The sequence below is a fragment of the Branchiostoma floridae genome, chromosome 7, assembly GCF_000003815.2.
Source record: "Branchiostoma floridae strain S238N-H82 chromosome 7, Bfl_VNyyK, whole genome shotgun sequence".
NCBI lineage: Eukaryota > Metazoa > Chordata > Leptocardii > Amphioxiformes > Branchiostomatidae > Branchiostoma > Branchiostoma floridae.
In genome coordinates, this window is record NC_049985.1 from 22,380,138 (window position 1) to 22,404,186 (window position 24,049).

General features: G+C 40.3%; 1 protein-coding gene across 1 annotated transcript; it reads left to right on the forward strand.

Annotated features, from left to right (window-relative positions):
• Positions 1-109: 109 nt before the first annotated feature.
• LOC118420174 lies at positions 110-22,447 on the forward strand. The gene is made up of 19 exons (XM_035826887.1): positions 110-1,265; positions 4,508-4,564; positions 6,505-6,575; positions 9,492-9,606; positions 10,316-10,384; positions 10,989-11,077; positions 12,637-12,710; positions 15,531-15,616; positions 16,331-16,414; positions 16,895-16,947; positions 17,112-17,189; positions 17,475-17,535; positions 17,983-18,097; positions 18,284-18,342; positions 18,573-18,680; positions 19,420-19,656; positions 20,602-20,676; positions 21,430-21,519; positions 22,028-22,447. The coding sequence occupies exons 1-19, from the start codon at positions 603-605 to the stop codon at positions 22,160-22,162; spliced, it is 2,319 nt and encodes a 772-aa protein (XP_035682780.1). The 5' UTR covers positions 110-602; the 3' UTR covers positions 22,163-22,447.
• Positions 22,448-24,049: the final 1,602 nt, after the last annotated feature.

Sequence of the window (24,049 nt, forward strand, 5' to 3'; positions counted from 1 at the left end):
TAAACAACCTAAGACCCTCTCATACAAAGCAAGCGATCCGTGTAACCGTTCATACACCACGCCCCGTGCAATGCGTAAATCCAATCCTGACACAGAAAGCCACAGAGAACAGTTATACAATAATTCACGGTGTAATGTTCTTGCTCCGCTCCACAACATTGAAGCACCTTTGTTCATAACTGGACGTGCGAGGGGTTGGTAGTGAATACAGCGGTTTACGCTTACCGCCACAGGTATACAGTATCCGATTTACATGTGGTCATGCGAGACGGGTAACACTATCCAGTGTTACACCGGTGTGTGAGTGACACACTCATAGCGACCCCAGAGCTGATATATTGCTTGACCGAACCAGATAAGGGTAACCGTACGGGACAGGTGGCGCATTTTTGCCCGGGGGTATCTCTTCTTTTGTTAGCAGTGTCTTCCCCGCTGAGAATTCTCCGACAGGTATACGTGATAAGAAGGGTGTAGACGCACAGGTAAACCGGTGTGTGACAGGTATCAATGTTGGTGAGGCTGTACTGTAGTCAGGACTGGAGTTAAGTAAACAATACTTGAAACGACTTAACGACATGGCCGTGTGAACTGTAGTTGTCTGTATGGCGGAGGAGAAGGAGAGTCCCCCGGGTGAGACCAGCAACGGGCTGGACTCGAGCGGAGACGTCGCAGGTGAGAGCCCTGAAACAGGCGGGGAGACGAGCACAGGCGACCGGCAAACTGTTGACGAACTCCCGGTGGGAGACGCGAACGGAGCCGATGAAGCCACCACAACACCATCGCCTGTCCAGGCCACAACTACCAATGACAGAGGTATAAGCCCTCCTTCATTCACTGTAACAGACGACATAAACGGTTTAGTCGACACCGGTGTGGGGGACGATGAGTTACCGGTAGGAAATGGCGAGTTCCCCGAAGTCAGCCAGGGGCTGTCCCGAAAGGTGTCGTCGGCAGGATCGGACTCCTCATCGGGGTCGTCTTCGGGGTCGTCTCGGCCCGAGTCCCGTGTAGACTTGAGCCACCTATGGGTACCGGATCCTAATGAAAGGCATGGGAGCTCCAACGGGAGAAACTTAACTGGTCGGGACGATAAAAAGAGAATGGAGGCTCGGAAGAAACTCTTGTCGATTAGACAGCCACAAGAAGAAGACACCATGGACTCTATAAGGAAGAGACTTGTAGAAGTAAACGGAATGGTCAGCGGTCGTGGCTTCGTCTTACACACCTTAGACAAGATGGGAGACTCCAAGAGAGCCCTAGTACACGTGAGTACCCCTTTTCATTTGTACTTAACGTTTATAAGACTTTGTACACTTTGTAGATTTGGAAGTTTATTTTGTAATACAGTGTTCAGTATATAGTGATATACTGAATTATTTTACCAGTGCCCTTGTACAAGGTGTATTCTACATTTAGTCTTTCACGTAATAGTATAACTAGTGCATCAAGAACAACATGCAAATGACAATAATTCATTATAAGATATCAAAAGCATAAACATCAATATCGCGGGCTCGTGTGTAACGCATCGTATGAAAATATTCATCAAAAGATCAAATACATGTATTAATCTCCAAGCAGATATTATGGTGACAAAACCATTACTGTCAATGGTTCGAGGACACAGTCTTGTGCGATAGTAACGATTTTGTCACCGTAACATCTGCTTGAAGATTAATTGCATGTTGTAGTCATTGTCTGTACATTAACCTAAATAGCAGTAGGCCTCCATTGTGTGTTTTGAATTACGTTATATCGTCAGCACATCCAACGTGTTACTTGCGAACTTTCCGAAGTGCTATTCAAAGTATTTTTCGTAGCCTCAACCAGGCTCCACAGGTCGCTGGAATAATAGTAGAAAGTGGTCAAATAAGACAGAAAACACACCAGAGCAGTTAGATGGCCGAAGAGTACAGTTTGCGACCTAAGTTTGTTTTCTGTCTTATTTGTCCAATTTCAACTATTTTTCAAGTGAGCTGTGGCGCCTGGTAGAGGCTACATTTTCCGTACGATGTAGCAATGGAACATGTTCTCGTCACCCCCATTAATGCTAGTTCACCTTTATCCGTGGAGTAACCCATATCCGTCGTATTGAGAAACAGGGCCTTTAGGCAAATTATCAGGACGAACGGTGGTTTTAATTTGCAATGTTTTCGCAATATTATCAGTTTGAAACCACTGTCCATTGACTTGATATCCCCGAATACTCTTTTTTCAAAAACAACGAATATAGGTTACCCCACGCATAAAGGTGAATTAGCTATAGCATCATGAACCGTGAATCCATAGCGCCACTTGTTGTGGTAGAAATTAATTCTATTCTACTTCCATTTAGACAAAACTCGTCAAGTAGGGCGTTTCTTTCTTTGTCCGTTTGACAAGGTTCACGCCTCCTTGTATCTTATCACTCATCACTGGTCATTGATAACATCTTCACGTGTGCTTGTGTTCTTTTTCAATAAAGCAGACGGACTTATTGAATTATTTGTTTACACCATCACAGTTGAAAAACACAGTTGAAAAAAAAAAACAAGCTCACACTGGCTCAAAATTAGATCCGTTCTAATGTTGGTGAAAACGAGCACAAAATGAATAGAACTGACTTCGGTGTTGCGTCATACAATACTACTATCAACGTTAACGTTAACGTTAACGTTAGCATAATGTAAGACTGTGTTTTTCATTTGCTTTATGACAATGACAATGTGGCATCGAACTCGAGTTAGTAACATATTTTAAATGTGCCACATACAAAGGATAGACGGAAGGTATATTTAAAGGTAGTACCGTAGCCTTTTTAGGGCCGTAGGGACAGTACACTACCAAAAATAATTTTTGCTTGTTTTGCTTACCTCATGGACAATTCTTATATGAAGAAAAATATTCTTGCAAGAAGAAAATGTAGAATAAAATTCTAAGCAAAACAAGCAAAACAAGAATCTACCAAAAAATCTTAATTCTCAATTTTCTTATTCTTCTTTGGTGAAGAAAATTTTTCTTACACCTAAGAATTTTCTGGAACTTTAAGCAAAGTCTTCTTGTTTTTTCTTATGATGCAAGAAAAAAAATTCTAGAAATGCTTCCTTTTTTTATAACTCTTAAGAAATATAAGAATTTTTGCTCTTGATGTAAGAAAAGTATTCTTGGTGTAAGAATATTAATCTCAAAAATGTCTCAAAAATTCAAGCAAAAGTTTGCTTGCCCCATGGACAAGCACGTTTTTCTAAGATTTCTTGGGGACAGAAAAATTTTCTTTCTGGAAGATTTCTGTGAGGAAGAAAAACAAGATACACAAAAAAAATTATTTTTGGTAGTGTACTAGTAGGTTGTTATAAATTATCCACTGTGTCTAGGGTACAGTATTGGCAGGCAGAGCCCATTACTCTCCTTCCACAGCCGTTTTACTTATCCCCAACTGAAGTCAAGTACTAATTTGTACAATTGATAGAGTGCTTCGGTTCTGTCTTGCCGATATCTGTTTTCTTTGTCTCCGTTGGTAACAAAACTACCCGTGTGTAGATATATATTGTTACCTTTGAGCAAACATAGCGGTCACAATTTTGTATCTATTCCCGAAATGGTTTAACGGTTCACGTCAAAGTGATATATTAGAATGAAACCCTAACCCACCATGCAGGAATGAACCCTACGTTCGTTACCGGTTACCCGGTGACTGAAATAACATATCCATTTTGTGTACGTTGTTCAGCATAAATATTTTTCAGGCCAAGCAGGACTCCTGTATTCAATGCCAATGCCTTTTCTCTTTTTAGAGGTTACACAGTTCGACCGTCTTTTGTTCGTTAGATGACTCACTTCTGGCCCTGTCAAACATTATATACAGTGCCGTAAAGCTGAGGGCACAACCCGCCGTACGTGCAATTTGTCCGTACGTTTTTGGGGAGGCCACGTCCGCCACGTATTTCTGAAAACGTTCAGGCTGTACTTATTGATCGCCCCTCGTACACAAACAAAGCTTCTCATTGGTTATCTAATTCTTTCAAACACAGAAGATGGTGTTTCCGTTAATTAACTGTCTTTGAAATCAGAAGATACCGGTGGAACGCCGAAGCAGTATCACTGTTACAAGTTATTTGTTGATTAGCAGAGATATCTAGAGCGTGTACATGACAGCAATTTAGTACTCAAAGGCTTTAAGTACAATAAGCGGTATCTTAAGTTTTGTAATTTCGAACTACTCGTTTGATGAATGTAGACTTAAGAAAACCAACAAAACATACATATTTATACAAAGGTTGCGTTCATACACCTACCGTTCATACAGTACACTTATAGAGATACTTATGTCACTCTTAAAAAACTTTCTTTAATATCAACTATATCTTATACATAAGAAATAAGCATAAGACAAGGGCCTTGCATTGCGCTGAACAAGAGAGATTATAATTGACTACCCTCTGTTGCTTTTTGTTGTTGCATTTTTTTGTTAAGTTGCTTCTTGAATTCTTGAGTGTATCATCTGATAAAGTTGAACTTTTTCTTACAGAAACTAGAAGAACTTCATCCGAGAGATTTCAAGAAAATGTACACAAGTCACTTGAAGGTACGTTGATATAAGTTTACCACTGGAATCTGATTCACGTGAAGGTTAAAATCAATAGTTGTATATATATCTACCTCAGTACATAACCTTTACTTCTGTTTGCTTGACTGGAGATGTGTATCTCAACGTAATGTTTATTATCGGGTTCATGTGCATATACAGGGGGTTAGATACACGTCCGAAGCAGTACATGTACCTGAACTATTAGAAAAAGTAGATTGTGGTCTTTAAAGGTCATTCATTCCATGATAACAGAAACATGCAATAAACAGTTATCGGAATATATGTGTAGACTGCAGAGAACCTATGTTTTCAAGAGAATATAAAGAAAAATCACCCCCAAAATCTTTTCTGTAGCAAAATAGCTAAAAAACGCTACACATCTGAGTGTAAGTCTATTCAAGTACAGTACCAATACATTGAAGTACCGCTATTTTGGACCTGTACCTAAATTACCTTGGTGGCGCTACATATCTCTAGATCTGACGGCCGTAACAGATCCCACTTTCTGACACCACAATGTAAGACTATCTTTTCTACCAGGTAGTACAAAACGCTGTTGTTTGCTTTGAGACGCACGTTGGCTCGATGACTGAAAAACTAGGCAGTCTAACGTTACGTAGACTTTTTGTACTCGCCTGGTACAAACTATTAAGTGCTCTTACAAGCCTTAAAGTGGTACTATCTGTTTACCGAAACACAGTCGTAAAGTCGAGACTAAAGTAGTGGCTTGAAGTGTGGGGATTTTGTTTGGCTATTTTTCTCATACAATCTATTGTTATTTTATGATTTTGCGTCTTTTCAAAACTTTGTCAAGTACAGCAACGTTTTACGTTTTGCTGGGTGTATAGAAGGTGGTTGTGTTTCCATAACAACGGTTTTGTTGTTGTAGTGTTTTGTTTTATGTACAAACACGACCTACATTCTCAGGTGATGATCCCGGCGGATGGATTACATGGCTAGTCACTGTCTTATCACAACACATATCTGTATGTTGCTTTGAATCAAACCGCCAGGCAAAACTATCTGTTGGCTATGTGCGTTATCTAATCCTGTCTACCTGTCTATTGCGACAAAGACTGCACCCACTATCTGGTCCAAATTCCCGTCCAATGCCCCCCTTTCCACTAAACGGCGGTCTCTGATACCCCCCTCTCACATCCTACGAGGTCAGTGACCTTGCCACGAGTTCACTACAATTAAATCGCTCAACGATTTTCATAAATTCAAAACGAATTGTTTTATGCTTTGTGTGTTTTGTTGTCTTTTCAGTGCATCTTTTTAGTACATTTGACATTTGCATGATATTCCAAATATGGCATCAAGGGTCCAATCTAAAGGTGAACTCTCACTGCACTTGCGTCACGCTTGCGTCATTGTGGGATTCGAAAGATTCTCAACGAATTTCAGAGATAAAGAACGAATTTTCTTACTTTTTGTGTATTTTGTCGTCTTCTAAGTTATACTTTTACGTATTACGCAATATCTAAACTATAAAAAATCGGAGAAAAAAACAAAACAGTGACGCAGTGAACGAACCCCGCATTGACGCAAGCTTGACGCAAGTGCAGTAAGAGTGCAACTTTAGCGCCCATACAGCGACCAAACTTGGATCTCTCGATTTCATCATCATAATTTGGGATGTATATGATGCAAGATGTAAAGACATGATTTAAAAGACAAGAAAACACACACAACGTAAAAAAAAAAAAAACCGTTAATCAAGTTTACTTGATCATTATAGCTGGTCCGAAATCATCTTTATGTTGTCTTTCTTAGGTATATTTCCGATAAATATATTCCATTGTCTGTAGCTCGCACTTCTTATAATTATCGTCTTCCACTCCATCTAACCCCAATTCTTATCGCTAAACAGGTTCCATAGTTCTTGTGCATTGTGGTTAAGTAACACTTTGTTTTCATCGTTCCTTTGTGTGCAGGGTCTGGCGAGGTTTCGACACGCTGTGGAGATCCTCATGATTCTGGTCAACTGTAGCCGCTTCAGAAGAAGGTTTGTCATCTATGTTTATGGTCACAAAAAATCTATCTTAGAATCGTATATCTTATTATTAAGGTGGTGGAGTCAACTTATAAAATTTGTTTCCTAAGTATCCAAAGCAAAAAAAGAAAAGAAAATCTGAACTAGAAAGAACTCCACTAGTAGCTCTATCGACAAAATATGAAACGTAAAGGTCCAAAAGCATAAATATTTATTCATCCCTTCTCAATCTATATTCTGTTCCAAAGTCAGCAACTGAAACGCCCCTGTAGTTCCCAAAGAATCCGCTAGTAGACCCAAACTTATGTCACGTGTGTTCCTCAGGACATGAGACCTACGTAATTAACACCCCAAAATTGTGACTTTAGCTTGCATAGAGCACGAGCTGTCAAAACGGAAGTTCTGCTGCAGTATCAAGCAAAGCCACTAGGGACCAAAAATCCAATAATTTCTTTGAAAGGACAATACCTAACCACATACCAAGTTTTATGACAATTAATATTCATTCATAGCTTCTTGAATTATTTTGCTGAATAAAACCACAACTATACACACAAACATGCATACATGCATACATACATGCAAACGCTAGCGACAGCATAACCTTCTTTTAAAAGGTAACAAAAACGTACGTTAAATACCCAGAACTCTTTTGCTGATCTTTAGCTATGTCTTCTTTCTCCTCCTTCAAGATTTGGCCGAGATAATGTTACTACCACTTGTTTATGTTTCTTGAGATGCGTTTTACTGTCTGCATTTGTAGTCTTGGAGACAAACAGAAAAGCTGACAAGAACCCACTAGACTGTAAGTCAATTAAGACACTTAGATAAATCTTAAGACACTTTTTGGACGAGAGAGTACAATGAGAAGCTGAGAAGTTAATCCAGGTGGTCTTTTTCCTAATCCCGATTTTTATCATCTTATCTACCCTGGAGCAAATTGAGAGACAGGTACGGTTCTATATATGTTCTTCAAATTGCTGAAATGTTTTGCGCTCTTTAGATTATTCATATATGAAACTTTCTGGGCACAACAAAAATATAGCGTCTTTTTAGTAAGGTCAAATACAAGCTACAAAATAGAAACATTCAAATTCTACTCAGTAAATAACAAAGACGAATAAATATCGATCTCTAATCTTGACACAATAAGGTGAGCCTAACATGAACTATCCTTTCTACTTTCAAAGCGATATCTTATGTCTTTACCTATTTTGAATTGTAATATGTGTATTTTGACTGTACCATATTGTGACACGCTTAAGTCTACTAGAACATAACACAAAGAACGGACGCTTGCGAGAAATGACAACCAAAAACACTTTTATCAGCGGGGGTCCAAAAGCAGCTTTATGCATGAAATCTCCTGCAGGTTGTACAAAGTCCTACACAAATAATAATGTCAGTGGGGTTAATTCCTTTAATCGACACTTGCTATGTATAAGAGGTGTGTATTGGCGGAGATAATCTTATCTTAAGAAGAAGAGTCTTATCTAAATTCCTGACTCATCTTTCGTTGAGCCTCTGGCTCCCTGCGAGATTTACGGAGGAATGGGTGAAAAAGATGTAATCATTGACAACGAGAGAGCGTTTGGGATCTGAAATTATTGTTGCTGAATGTAATAAAGACTACTAGATTGTTATCTATTCCCCAATGAAATGAAATAGCGAGGAAACCCCCCTTAAAAAATAAACCAAAATCGCATCGACGAGCACTGGTTTGAAAATGTTTCTAATCCTAAGGCATTAGGAATGGTTTTTCACTAAGCAATTGAACGGTGTGCTTTGTATCAGACAGAAATATTTGAAATAGAGCGCTAGAGTTCATTATCTATACATATACGTATCTTTCCCGGTTATATAAATCGCTAAAGGTGGTATCTCACTGCACTTGGAGCACTGGTGCGGCGCTGCGGGGTTCGTTCACGGCGGCAATGTTGAGTCATTTTCGCCAATTTTTTTATAGAGTCCATTCCGAGACACCATGAGGGTTTTTAGACAATAATTGTAATAAGTTGGAATCGTTTTGAATAAAAGAACGTCTAAGCCCCAACAGTTATAACTTTTTCAAAAAAATTAATATGGAATTTTGAATCTATTTTAATTCCTTTGAATACTTTGGAAACATTTTGAAAGAGATCACACAAAAATCTCTTTATTTACAATAATTTTCAAACATCTGCAGGATTCTTTCACTTTTAGAAATATTTACAAAAAATGGTAAACCTTGCCAAATGGTAGAATTAATTTATTGCCCCATGAAAGTTAGCCCCTTTTGTCTGCCTGGTATATTTTTAAATTTCACTGCTGGGCACTGGTGGATCCTTTGTGGTGGGCCATTGTTGCATGGCACCCAACCATACTTTGCAAGGATGTGTGAATTGCTATCTTCCCAGCCCACTGAACCATTTACAAAAAATGGTAGAAAATGGTAGAAAATGGTAAATAATGGTAGAATGCTGTTATCATTATTTAGAAACCATTAGAAGTATCCAATTCCACACCATGAATATTTCCAAAGTTTTACAGGACCAGGGAAATATTTATAAAGTTGAAACAGTGTTAAAAATATTTCTGAAGTATCAAATGTCCTAGACATATAATTACAAAACTTTAAAATCAATTCTAAACAATGGTAACAAACATCCGCACGGTGTCTTGGAATGGACTCTAACTTACATATTTTCGTAATACGTAAATTCATGACTTAGAAGACAACAAAATAAGCGAAACGTAAGAAGATTCGTTCTTTATGTCTGAAATTCGTTGAGTATTTTTCTAACCCCGCAGTGCCGCACCTGTGCCGCAAGTGCAATGAGATACCACCTGTAGTAAATGTAGCCACGAGTTCGTTAGTAGTGCCCCCACCTTGCAATTGTATACACACATAACAATGGTAATCTGACAATGATGTACATTTTCTTACAGGTATCACACGGATAACAGTGCAGACACTGGAATGCCCCAGGCTACCTCTGATGACACATCGTCATCATCATCATCATCTCCATTCAGCTCTAAGAACTACTCCAACAAAAGCAGCGTACGTAAACATCTGGCACAAGCAAGCTTCTAATATACTCAGTATCTCCTGATCTCCACATAGATTTACTTCTTTTTAACGATCTAGTTATGCAGTGAATCCCGGCTACAAAAACTTTTGTTTTTGTAGCCGGGATTCAATTTTTCTTCCGAATTTAGCCAACGGCTGCCGCCTTTTTCTGCATTTTGACCTGAGTTTTGATTGGCTAAATTCGGAAGAAAAAAATCTGAATTTTGATTGGCTTTTAAAATTCGGAAGAAAAATTGGAACCCGGCTACAAAAACAAAATGTTTACCCTCGGAAACATAATAAATGCCTCAAAAAGAGATTTGCAATGATAAAAGAATTTTCCAAGGTACAGAATTTCAGTAAGACCTACCTAGACCTACGTCACATTTTCAAACCTGGGCCCTACCGGCAGCTTTCGAAGTATTATATACTTTATAAAAGACATCAAACTATACAAAACTTTAAGAGAATATAGTCGTGGGCATTACTTGTGTATATTTCTTTATCTATACAGCCCGGCCGAGGTCCAGTTTGGAAATGTATAACGTTAGGTTATTGAGATTCAGTTGAACACAATTTTGGATCGGATAGAAAATGTTTTATTTGGATTAATGTTTTATTCGAATCATTTTTCTGAGTGTGAACGGGGTCTCAATACGAACGATCTTTAAACCATGTCTATCTTTTTTTTTCTGCACAGATCGGGTGGGAGTTGGAGATGCACCTCACCACTCCACCTGAGATACGGAGCCAGGACCAGATCAAAAAGGTGGGCTCTTGTTGAAGGCCCCTTCACACGAGAGCAAGAATTAGCCGGAATGCCGTCAGAATTAAAATCCTTGTCTATTCTTCGTAGTGTATTCTAGAAATTCTCACTGCATTCGAGATATTTGTGCCCGTTCTTTTGGATGTCCCGAAACTTTTTGACATGCTAAAAACTCTCCCAGTACATTTGAAGTGAAGAAATATCGAACGGCATTCAAAGAGTATTCTACGTGTATTTCAACTAACTACAGTATGACCGCATGATAAATTAGCCATAACTTGTGTATATTCATTGATAAACAGTTTTATTTTTGTTCCCGCAAACATCCCGGCCGGACCCGGGTTTGGAAAAATGACCATAGCATTAATGAAATTGTTAAAATAAGGAGCTATTTTTGTTAATTTGGAGCCGCACCCTCATTTCCCATTCTGGGCTCTACAGATAACAAACTACAAATTTGCTGAGCCTAATATTACCTCCATTATTATGCAAAATGCGCAATTTGACTGATTGCGTACGGTTGGTATAATTGCTGTGTCAATTGTCATTCATCATACACAGACAAGACGCAATAATTACCCATTAATTGTTCTATTGTTCCTCACAGATCATCAGATACCTGAAGTCCACCAAACCATTCTCTGTCTTCCCGACCGACATGGAGAACGAAGTGGCCAGATGTGTGGCCTATGAAAGGTACAGTAGTTAATGCTTGTTCACCTTTATTCGTGGGGTAACCTATATCCGTTGTATTAAAAAAAATGGCTATTTAGGAATGTCAAGGCTACGGACGGAAGTTTAAAGATTGCATTTTTTTTCAAAAACTGCAGAAAAATAATGTCCGCCGACTTGACATCCCCGAATGCCCTCCTTTTCACTACAACGGATATAGGCTACCCCACGGATAAAGATGAACTATCGTTACCTCTGTGAAGGAGGTTCTCTTCTGATGGGGGTACTGTTTTTGGCGGTGTATGTGTGTTTGTACCTATAATTTTGGTTTTTGGATTTTGGTACGAGGGTAGTTATTGAGTGCAAAGAAACATGGTAATTTTAGAGCCCCCTGGCCCTAGTACATGCACTAGTTTTATGGCAGTCATGCTACAAAGTGCTACAATTGTTGCTGTAGCTATTTGTAGTCAGCTTAATATACAGGATACGGAGAGGGATATAGGAAACGGACCAGACAAGTTTCAGCTAGCTGTAGTCAGTGTAGTTTTGTAGTCATGTTTTATTTACGGCAGCATTACAGACCGACACCCCCTTCTTGGATGCATTGTGGTATAGTCCATAGGCAACTGGTTAGTCTGGCGGGGTCAATGACCTCAATTTACTACACCATGTGGCTCAACTTGTTGGAGGTTAAAAAAAGAGAGGCTGTGATTTTTTACCTCCTTGTTAGAACTATCTAGATACTGTTACATAGTAGTATATCATGTTGTATCGTTTGTTGTGACCTGTACTGAACCCAGTGGGTATGTATATACAATAAAGGTCTTCATTCATTCATTAACAATAAGAAGAATGAAGACCTTTATTGTACAATTTTGCCCAACCGAGCTAAGTACAGGTCACAACAAGTCAAGATATACACACATAAAAGTGTCACAAATCTAGTCTAACACAAAAGTTCGGCTTCTTCTCGCTTCTTGGTAATAGTGAAAATGTAGGACTGTATGGGTTTCGCTATGGTCGGTTTGTCAAAACGCATGAGAAATATAAACTTGTCAGTGCTACTCATGTGTCTAAAATGAGGGAATCTACTTTCTATATAACTAAATAGAGTATTTCTATCATTCGCATACATATCGCAATCAACAGTGAAGTGCACTTCATCTTCTATCATGTTTGAGGTACAAAATTGGCAGACTCTTTGTTCTAGAGGAGTGCGGTTGTGCCTTATTAATGTTATTAACAATAATAACATTCATTCAAGTAAAAAATGCGTTGCAGAACAATAATGGTTTTGGTGCCAATTTGTTTAATATGGTGTTATTTGTGCAGAAATGTGAACGTTAAAACATTTAGTACTTCTTTGCGTTTACATACAGCTCTGGCTCAAATTCAACTTAAAATTATCAAAGTTGAATAGAAGATTTGCCTGGACGTCATTATCATAATCATAAATTGACAACAGATACGTACTAAATACGTGAACATCACTCTTACATTTGTCATTAAATTACAGCAGATTATACGGGTAAATATTTTCTAAATTCTGCTATATTTCAAGGATTTTTTATAACCCCATATAGGTACGACAACGGCCGAGTGATTGCCTTCCAACAGAGAAAACCCGAACGCTTCTATTACGTCTTAACCGGCAGAGGTAAGCAGAATAATTGATATTCCTTAATGCAATCAGCCGTTTTTGGTACACTACATTCCCTATTCATAACGGCAACAAATGGCATATAGCGGTCTAAACCTTAAAGTGTATTAAAAATGAACCTCCTCCAGACGAACTGGGGTATCGGGGTCCGATAGATTGGTACAATTGAATTACAGGTCTAGCTGATCAACAAGTAGTCTCTACCAGACCCAAGCCTGGTCGAATAAGGGGACTTTGGGCAAGTTAGGAATAGAAGCCTAGTAGGAGATAATTGGCCTAGGAGTGTTGGCCGGACTGGCTGAGACATACAGTGATGCTATGGCTGTGGACATCCCACCCGCCCAGACCAGATCAAAACTGGAAACTGACAAAATATTGAGTACTCAGACTGGAACTGCACTCCTCAACTATTTAACTCCTCTGGCGTGTTTTCTGTCTTATTTGGCCAAGTTCTTCTATTTTTCCAGCGACCTGTGGAGCCTGGTAGAGGCTAATCTACCCCCATGTTGACATGCCCGATGCGATTGCGCCGAACGAGGAAGAAGCAGACAATAAATATCAGAGTTAGCAAGCTTTCAACCGTGATAATGGCGATGTAGAGAAATAGAACTTGTTCATTTCTTCCTCTCGTGGTGCTGACTCGTGTACTATTTTTTATCGGTAACGTTGTCAAGCTGTAGGTCTTGTAGGATTCCTCCGTGTTTATTACGACATTCCATGGCTGGGTAAGCGTAGAGTCTGTAGTCAGCGTTACTGGAACATCAGTAGTCGGCAATGTGGTTGACTGATGCAGTTCACAAGCATTCCGCTCAGCGGCGCTTGACAAAGGGAGCCGATTCAGCCTACTGGGGCTGCTACAGAAAAGGCGGTCTTTAGTTTTGCTGTAAGTCAGAAAGCAGGCTCCACAGGACTCACAACAAGCGTGGTCTTTTTCACCTTGGCAGGTTTCTAGACACTTTAGTTTGACCATAAGCCATGCGAGGTCGCAGTCACAGCGAAAAGCGTTCCCGCCGATCATTGTTGTTGTCACCTTTGGCCATCCCAGTTCGTACTCAGAGAATGATTCAAGTCTATTGTCCCTCAGGTCTACAAACTTCAACTTAGGAAGATGTCCGATGACGATGTCTAGTTTTACGTATCGCAGTCGGTTACTAGGCAAAAGCAGATACTCCAAAGCAGGCAAATTACGCAGCGAATCCCATGAAAAAACTTCGATGGAGTTCCAAGTCAGATCGAGTGTGTAGAGTTTCGGCAATGGTGGTAGGTACGTGATGTTTCGAATGGCGTTGGTTGAGAGTTCAAGTCGACCAGTGTTAGGTGGTATATCGCGAGGAAACGTCGGAAGGCCGAGGCACCGACAGTTAACCAATGCCCCCAATGTTGAGAAACGGAATGTCTTTGTCTTGCACTTGGTTGGCAGACAGTGACATTCTAACTGGAGAGATACCAAAGTAGCGAGCAAAAACAAGTTACGTACGTTCATATTCAGTCAGGAATCACACTTCTTGATGCTGTAGGTTAGTGTCATCAAGCAACTGCAAGGTGCTTGGCCCAGAACTCACAGACACTGGGTTCGAACCCTGTTATGCTACCGATGCTGTGCCCCTGGGAAAGTCGTTTTACACGATTTTTATCACTCCACCCAGATGGAAAAATTGGCATTTACTCCGACTGGGGAGGTAAAATACGGTGAAAGGAAAGGAAAGGGCTCCGACTCCCAATACCGTGCTCTAGCCACAGTGGATAACGACCTACTGCCACAACAAAAAGTAGTTACTCAAGCAACTGGATATGGTTTTGAAACGGTCAGACGTTTCGGATACAATCTACTATCCTTCGTCAGTGACACTGAAGTGATCTGGAAGATACAGGTCTTTTATACTCTAACTATGAATGAAGACAATTTCAGATGTCCAATAGGAAACGTTGTAAGACAATTCAGACTGAACCACGGATTTAAAAGAGCTATCGCACCACGTACCTTTTACCCGAGCTGATAGCTTTCTCACATATAGTTGGATAGGAGTGGAGTCAAATATTAAACACCATACCAGGACGTTCTGCTAAGTGACGCAGCCTCAGCACTCTGCTTACCACTCGAAGAAACAAACTGCTATGAGAACCGTTAGTCAATTCAATGTCTGGTTTAGAACACACCGGAAAATGCACGTGGGCGAAGAGGCACAGACAATTCAAACAGTACCCATGACGACTCAGGTTCCAAGAAATTCTCCTTGGCCCACATCGTTAAGCCCCCTTCCCACGATAGCAAGAATGAGCCGGAATACCGTCAGTATGAAAAAAAAGCAACTGACTGCCACGCGAGGACCGTTAGTCAATCCAATGTCTGGTTCAGTAGAACACACCCGGAAACTACACGTGGGCAAATAGGCACAGACAATTTGAACAGTTTCCCTGGTTCAATTTCCAAGAAAGTCTCCTAGATGTATAACAAGAATGGTGACCTCTGATTGGTTGTCTGATTACAGTACGGAGGGAGGGGGGGGGGGCATTTTGTGACGCCTGTCTTTAAATCCAGTGTAGGACTAACCCTGTGTTTACACAATCTATCACTGGCTGGGGTTAATTCTCCCACCTGGATCTATCCGCGCCTATAAGCACCTAATGATCATATTCAAGCACACATAATTGAGCCGTAACGATGCTTAAACTCTTAAAATAAATTTAAATGAGTTTTAATAATCATCTTTAAAAAACGTAAAGGCAACTTAAAAAAACGTAAAATAAGGATCTATCCGCACATACCTTTTTGAACTTATAGTCCAATTTATTGTGTATTTTCTTCCTTCACCCCAGTCAACCTAGTGCGCCTGTACCAGTTCTCAGCGTCAAGCGATGTCGCCAAGTCCATGGGCTTCCTGGCCAAGGGCAAAAATTCAAGTGTAAGTTCATTTTTGTGTAGCCTCCGTTGCAGTCTTCGTAACGGGGCTGTTTTTCAACGTTGGCTATGTTCTCTTGTTTGCCGAGGAAGGGAGTTTGCTGTGGAAAGGAGTTTGCCGTGCACGTGAGAGCGAGTCTTTGCCCCGTCTCGCTATCATACGAGACGGGATGCGATACGAGCGAACCAACGTCCCCCTCCCCCCCCAAAACAGCCCCGTTACGAAGACTGCAACGGAGGCTAAATTTTCTGCACGATACGCACCATCTAAGGATAATTTTCGCTTCAAATGAATTTTACATCTTAAGATCACAATAGCATCATGCAGAAAAGACACAATAGGAACATTTCAAAGTAATACTTTTCATTCCAACAATAAATGAAACAATACACTAGTAAATACGATTATGTTGTCAATCATTTGGAAATTCTGCTTGAATCCTTTTGAAGCAAATGAGAAAAAGTGTGATGGTAGCTGAAACAACAAACTATGGCTTTCCGAATGCTTCTTATTCTTATCATTATTGATTCTTATGTAACAGTTTTGGTATGGATTATCATTATATAGTTACGCTATGGTTTGTTACGCCTAAACGTGTTTTCTCCTTGTGTGAATCAAGCCGGTGAGGCTATGGGACCGGTGAGGTGAGGAGAGAATCATATAAAAACAAACAAACAAACAAAGAAACAAACATGATGTATTTTTCCTTCTGTGTAGTCCGAAGAGATGGAGAGCCAGTCCCCAGGAGAGTACACCATGGTGTGTAAGGGACAGGTGGAGGTGCTACTGATAGAACGGGAGGTAAAATATCACTTTTAATACATGTATTAATGTCAAATGTTAATATTTATCTTGTTTTAATGGCTGATATCAATATATAGGGATAGCTATTGCACTGATCGGTAGCCTGTGTGGTCTTAAAGCCCTGTCTTGAAATCTAATCGAATCCCGATTGCTGTTGATCACCTGACTTGCACGCTACTGTAAAGTGTCGCAGTCCTTGTGACGGGACGTTTTAAAAGTCGTGCACGTGGTCCACTGATCGCTGTGCTTGTCGAAAAGAGCTAGGGGAATTTCCGCCGTACAACCTGTAAATACATAGCGTCTGCAGCTGTCTTCTCTTTCATGACCAGTGGAAGAATAACCCTTCATAGGACGATAAAAATGGATCGAAATCACTGTATCTTTATTTGGAAACAATTATCTAAAATTACAAGCTTTCTCTTACAATAAATAGGCATTTCAAGTGCCAATTTCAATATCATTTCTCTCCATTTACAGTATTACTTTTATCTACAAAACGTCCAGTCGGAGCCACCGATAGATTTTCTCAGGTAATTTTTTCAATTATTTCGTTGCTTTTGAGTTGTACTCACCTCACAGTAGCATTTATACAGAATGTATATTGGTTAAACATCCGATAACTTTGCTTGTGCTTCCAAGCATATTATCATCACTGTCGAATATACGAAATTCACTGATCGTTTTCCCGATACAGGACCCTCAATCTGTTCCGAGACTTTCCATGTGAACTGTTCCTAGATAACAAGGAAGCGGTTATACAGAGATATTACGGGTGAGACATATTTGTCAAAACTATCGTATGTATACGGAACATGTCCCTTTTCTATATCTATTGTGTATACATGTATGTTACCGTAATGAGAATTTTAGGATTTGATGCATATTTTACACAAACGTCATTTTTAGTAATGTTAATGTTTATCACAAAATGTTGGATTTATGTATGTGTCATTTGTGACTTAGGCACTTTAAGTACGGTAAGGCACTTCAAGTACAAGTACGGTAAGGTACTTTAAATACAAGTACAGTAAGTCGTAAATTGTACCTTATCTTGCAGGAAGGACAAGTTAATTCTGAAGGAGAACGCAGAGACAAATTGGATGTACATCGTTAAATCGGTAAGTTACCATCTAGAAATAAGTACGATGGCTTTACAACACGAAAACGGAAATCTATTACTGATTATCAGCTGTAGTTTGTAATGATAATACACATGCGCGGGCGACAGGAATTCTGGGTAATGTGTCAAAGGTGAAATTCCCATGAATGTAACAACTTCTCCATTTTGCCGGCGCCAGTACATACGATCCTGACATTGTCACGCAAATTTTAACAATGGTCGAGAAGAGACTGTTTACATCTGGTGGGCTTTCACCTTTGACATATTACCCATTACCCAGGATACCTGTTGCTCGCGCTTGCGTAGTGAACTCTGTGAAAGAGCATATATGAATATATGAAGCATATATGAAGGCGCCATTTTGTTCTTGTTTCAGCGTTATCTAATATAGGACAGTGATTGGATATAGGAATCCATGAAATGTTATCTACTTGTATCCGTACAGGGGAAGTGCAAGTTGGTCCGGCGGCAGAGTGTAGAAAGCGCCAACAACTCCCACCTGTTCCGCGGGAAACGGCCAGAAGACGTGGCGTGCGGCCGGCCCTTCAGCCATGCGGACAGTAAGAGTACTGCAATAACTATCAACTAATCGCCAAAAGCAAACAAAACAAAACCACCTGCTTCACCTAGAGAAAAAGTGAACTTTTTCAAACATGTTTGGATTGATCCTGATTTATTCTTGATTTTTTTTTGTATTCGACAGAACAAATTGTTTGCAGATGACAATTCTTTTTCATATATTACAGTAATGATGTCACATCAACTTCAAGCGAAGAGAAAAACAACGTGGCCGCTCTACACTTCAGTGAGTACCCGTATTCTTTTCCCCCTTTAGTGACATATGGGATGTATATCTACGGTAATAAACGACACAGAGCGAACAGTGACTAAGAAAGAATCTGTCTGTGGCGCAAGTGCATACGTATACCCCTGTACTGTACTCTAGTAGGCTATGGCCTAAGTGTCCGTGCTATATGATTACAATTGTTGATGCTGCAGATTGTCTCAAACTAATTAATTTGTTCTTTTTTGTAGAGCTATAACTTTGAAGACGACCTGCTTGAGGCCATGAAGGACCCGTTCCTCACGTCCTTTGCAAACATCAACTCAAACATCAACTCCAGAAATCGTGTCAGAAAACCGGTAAGAGCTTGAGTTTGTAACTGTTCGCATAAATATCGAGATATCGTTGAAGAAGTTCATCAGTCACGTATGTTATTAGCTAAATCGAAAATTTGGAGGTACGTTTTCTACCTTTAATAAACAGTCACTGTTGGAAGTAAACTGACTTAGGAACTGTCCGTATGAAGCTTTAGGAACACATAATTTTACAGTATACACCCCTACAACCTATCTATGTAAAGACTAGCGGTCCAAGTAGATGTCAGAAAGTGCAGGAAGTACAGGTCTGAGTTGGTAGAACTAGTTGTTTATCAGACATGGCACATCATAGATATTTTACTTTTGTGGGAGGTATTGTATATGATCGGTCTGCTTGTCTGTGTTTCTATATATTTTCCATGAACACGTCATCGATTGACAAGAAGTGATCAGTAGACACATTAAAAGTTCATAAAGTATAACTTTTTGGGCCTGTGTTTGCGCAGGTATTTAGGCCTAGGCCTATGTTTACCGTAGAGTGACTGAGGGTGATCAAAAGACACATATTACTCTCCAAGCTGCGGTTGGTGGTGAAGAGGCCCGTCAGTGGCACGGGGAGTGCGGACAGAATACGGGGTGTATCATAAAATTTCCACAATCTTCTCCCACCAACCTCTGCCTGAAGAGTAACATATACTGTTGACCGCGTATACACCTGTTTGAGGCTTTGAATTCCAAGATATCGTGAGATCTTTGAAATATGTACTTTTCAACTTTGCAGAGAGGACGGATCCACCTCCCTCCCCTGAGGCATCCCCACAGCCCGGGGAGCGGTGAGACGTCGGCCCGGAGCCGTAGATCGGAGGTGGGGAGGTCCCGGGTCGGGAAGCTGCCCCACGCGGACGGGGACATTCAGCTCTTCTTACAGGACACCGTCAACGACTCTTGGAGGGGTGACGCGCCTTCAGTCAGACACGCGTACTTGCAACTGGGTTTCGTCGGTCCGGGCGAAATCTTCGTAAGTTCTTCTTGATCCTTCTTCTTTGGTTTCAGTCTACCAACTTCAACTTGCTGAAAATTTTGTGGCTTAAATACCGGCTGTAAGGTTTGATTAATCTCCAAGCAGATCCTACGGTGCCATAACTTAGTATCAAAGCCGGCCATGGCCAAGGAGTATAGTCGGCCAAAGCTTAAAGGGAGTCAAATACAACCGTGGATCTGCTTGGAGATTAAGGTTTGATCCACTCACACCGGGAAGGTCCCCTACTCTTTTTGATAAGTGTGACGGATTCGTCATCATCATATAAAGACTTTCTTAGTCGATACCTACGCTACGCTACGCTACGTGGGGGGGTGGGGGCGATATTGACTTCCAAAAACCTTTGACGCACTGCTGACGTCACACGTTCATGAAGTCATGAGTTGAGAGCGATTGGGTTGGAAAGCGGAAGAGAAATGAGCGATTCAGTCAAAAATTACGTTCCACCATTTCTTTTTTTAGTTGGAGAACGTGTGCAGTTCGTTTTTATAATGATGACCTTCTAGCTATTGGACATGTCTACATAATATTAGGTACATATTTTGTACCATCTTAAGCCGTCCTCCACCACTCTATCAAGAATCTCTATCCCAACGTCTTCCTGAGTTAAATTCTGGTCAATGCCACGTTTCCAAACCGGTGCCCGGTTGGTTAGTTTGTGGGCACGAAAATGTGATATAAGATATGAAAAAAACTCACAGAATGTTGACAAAATAGTCATAAGTATAATTTGTGAATATTTCTTGATGCGTACATGTATTTTTCGTCTCCGCTAACAGCCTGACCGGACCCCGGTTTGGAAACGTTACCCCGGCATTACAACCACTTTAGGTCCCATTTTAACTTTCAACGTGATATCCGAGAAAAAAAATAAAGGAACGAGAACAAATGAAAGAATATCTTCGTTTTGAATTGTTTCCACAGGGTACTAGCGACCTGCTGAAGAATTACAAGGACCCGGATGACGAGTATAAGGACGAGGTGCAATCAGTCAGCTTGGTAAGTAACAATCAAAACATGGAATATCTAAAAAAATTATTTCTCGGCAAGTATAACGCACTATGTGCATTTTCCACACATTACATGTACATGCTACCCTCTCGGGCACATGACATCATCGGGTTCTTGACTTTTTGACATGTGTTAACATTCACTTCTTGACAGCCTGCCCAAACAACTAGACGCATGCCAGTTCAACCTTTGCATCCTGGCAGTCTCCGTTTATAAGTCGGCCGGGAACAAACTTGGAACCTAGCCAATGTGATCAAACTTGAACACACATGTCAAGACAATCACACATACAGACCCGAAGCGATATCATTATTTTCACGGACATAACAACATTGCCTTAGAACACATACACACTCGTTATTATATAGAAACAATCAAAGCTTTAACATTTGCTATGATTATAGTGTTCATGACCTGCCCTGAGGTATACACCATGTAGCAATACTCTCCAAGCAGAGGTTAAGCTCCGGCTGTTTTTTTAACGCTTTTTTAGTCATTTTTATCGGGCTTTCTATTTTGTTTGAATTGTATATTGTATTGTCAAAACCTATGGCGGATTCAAGAAACCCCGATAAAAACGACAAAAAAACAACAACAGCCGGAGCCTATCCTCTGTTTGAAGGGTATGTAGTAAGCCATGGTCGGTTAATATAACCACAGAAATAAACCACAGAGTAAGCGAAGCGGACTATTTGATGATACCGATATGATAATACCTAATCATTGTTCCTACCTTACCAGGTGAGTGATGGAGCGGAGTTAGTTCTCATCAACAAGAGGTTCTTCCTGAAGTACGCCAGTAACCAGGCACTTATGAAGATTCAGGCAGCAGTAAGTCTAATATGCACTACTACATAATATTTACAGTGTCAAGATATTCATAGTTGTACAAAGTCGCTACAGCTTTTCGTAGCAACGTCTAGGAACAAGACGAGCTGTGTTTACTTTGTAAAGTATTGCTGTATGAGTCGATTTTGTCGTCCCAATATTTATACTCCTTTCTTTTATATTCGTTTTTTTTGCAAGATTTGTGATTCTTCCGGATTCCTTCGTCCATATATCGCCTTATCTAAACTATCCCTAGCACCTGTTAGCCTTTTTTTTCACTGATCCCCTTTCCACTTCGACTGCACTACGGCCACTGAGCGGCCAGATTTGCTCAATGACTTTCTTAGCTTTTTTTAAATGTTTTGTGTTCTTTTTTCATTCTTTTCCATCCAACATATGCATCATATTCCAATTATATGAAATCATGGGTTACACAAATGCAATGTACGGTTGCTCAGTGATTACTGTCTAGTAGAGGGTTTACTGACACGAAGTCTTCTCGCCTCCCCAGCACAACGACGTTGTCTCGCCCGACAAGGCCACAGAGTCCCTGACCCAGCAGGACACGTGGGGACAGTACAAAAAAGTCATCATGAAGAAAACGATGAGCCCAAACGGCGTCCTTTACCGGAGCTCATTATCATGACAGAGCAAACTTCTGATGCTGTGTTAGTGCAATTGAAAGAAGACAAAATATGATTCTAATGTGTGCCATATAGAGTTGATATCGTAAAATCTATGGTTACCATGACAACAAAGCATTTATATGGTGAATGAAATTAACTGTACCATACCAAGCATTATTCTATGGTTATCATGATGGCAACTTGCTGTAGCCTGCTGGTATCATGACAACAATTATAGTTCTGCCGCAACCATGACAACCATTCTAATTCCCAACTATTCTACAGTTACGGTGATGACCGGTTTGCTTCTATGTGGCAACCAGGACAGCCGCTGTAGTTCTGTGGTGATCATATGACAGCCACTGTAGTTCTGTGGTAGCCATGACAACTACTGTTGTTCCGTGGTAACCATGACAGCTACTATAGTTTTGTGGTAACCATGACAACCGCTGTAGTTTTGTGGTAACCATAACAACCACTGTAGTTCTGTGGTAACCATGGCAGCTGCTAAAGTTCCGTGGTAACCATGCCAGCCGCTGTAGTTCTGTGGTCACCATGACAACCGCTGTAGTTTTGTCTTAACCGTGACAGCTACTATAGTTTTGTGGTAACCATGACAACCGCTGTAGTTCTGTGGTAACCATGACAACTGCAGTAGTTCCGTGGTAACAATGATATTGCAGTAACAGTGGTATTGAGAATCCATACACAGCCATGTCAGTCAGCCATCACGTAAGGTTAATTAATGAAGCTGTCTACTTGGGAAGCTGGTTGTGTTGCCGAAGGACGATGTTCTACGAGTATATACGAGCCATATATATTTATAGATAACAGATATGACGTCAACTATATTTTGTGTGTTCAGGCATTATATATGACAGTGGATACGTAAGAACTAAATATATATTTATGGAGTGACAATGACATAGTATTGTACAAATTTAGATAGTCTTAGTTATCAAACAAGAAAATGAATGACAATAAAAGATTCTAAGAACACTTTTAATACCTGAACTGTTGCAAGTTGTATCTAGACATAAAGTGAAAACGACATGAAACCTTTTCTTTGTTTATTATATGATAACCATAACGCGAAAATACCTAAAGCTAATAGATAAAATTCCTGATGTGTTTGCAATTTTAGAAATATTATTGGCAAGCATGTGTAAGAAGTCGGCTAGTAGTGGTGGTAGAAGTGGCGGGAAAGACCCTACAGGGACAAAGTGTGCAGAAATAGCAATGGTGTTATCGGTTTTAGACACGTGGAGTTTGTGGTATGATGTCATGAAAGGGGGGGGGGGGGTACAAAAGAACAATCCTAGGCGTTGGTACACCCAACTGCAGGTCTTGAGAAATCAAATAATTAACAGTCTTTACAAGTGCAACATTTACGGTGTTGGCAGCTAAACACAGTCTAAAGCTTTATACACTCTTTCATGCGTTTATAAGGGAGATACATGGAAAATATTCCACACCTATCACTACTGTTGACGTGTCATGACAAGGTTGACATCCCAGTATTGTTTAAATGTCAGGGGTTTGTCACAAGGTATGAACAAGCTCACACTTCTGCAAAAAGACAAAAGGCATGATGATGACTCATCTCCAAATCGTACAAACACGACGGAAAGGTACAACAACAAAAAACAACAACACTACATTTTACTTCTCATGTAGTGCAGTTTATGAATTGCAAATCTTTGCGCCGCACCTGCAAGTAAGGTGTTTGTATGTCTAAACTAGTCCTGGCTCTAATAGGTTTAATTCTGGAACTGTTATCACTATGAAATATGTAAATATTGAGTTTAGTGTTGACCTCCTGGAACTGTGAAATCCCCGATGCGTCAGGCACCTGGACGTTAGGGGGGAATCCCCTGTTAGTTCATAGGTCACTAGAGCGGTGCAGT

What these genes read in the sequence shown, in the direction of transcription:
- LOC118420174 (XM_035826887.1), top strand. Translation starts at nt 603, where the DNA reads ATGGCGGAGGAGAAGGAGAGTCCCCCGGGTGAGACCAGCAACGGGCTG. An exon ending in CCACCGATAGATTTTCTCAG is followed by an intron (nt 16,948 to 17,111) that starts GTAATTTTTTCA and finishes TTCCCGATACAG; the next exon opens with GACCCTCAATCTGTTCCGAG. An exon ending in TTATGAAGATTCAGGCAGCA is followed by an intron (nt 21,520 to 22,027) that starts GTAAGTCTAATA and finishes TCGCCTCCCCAG; the next exon opens with CACAACGACGTTGTCTCGCC.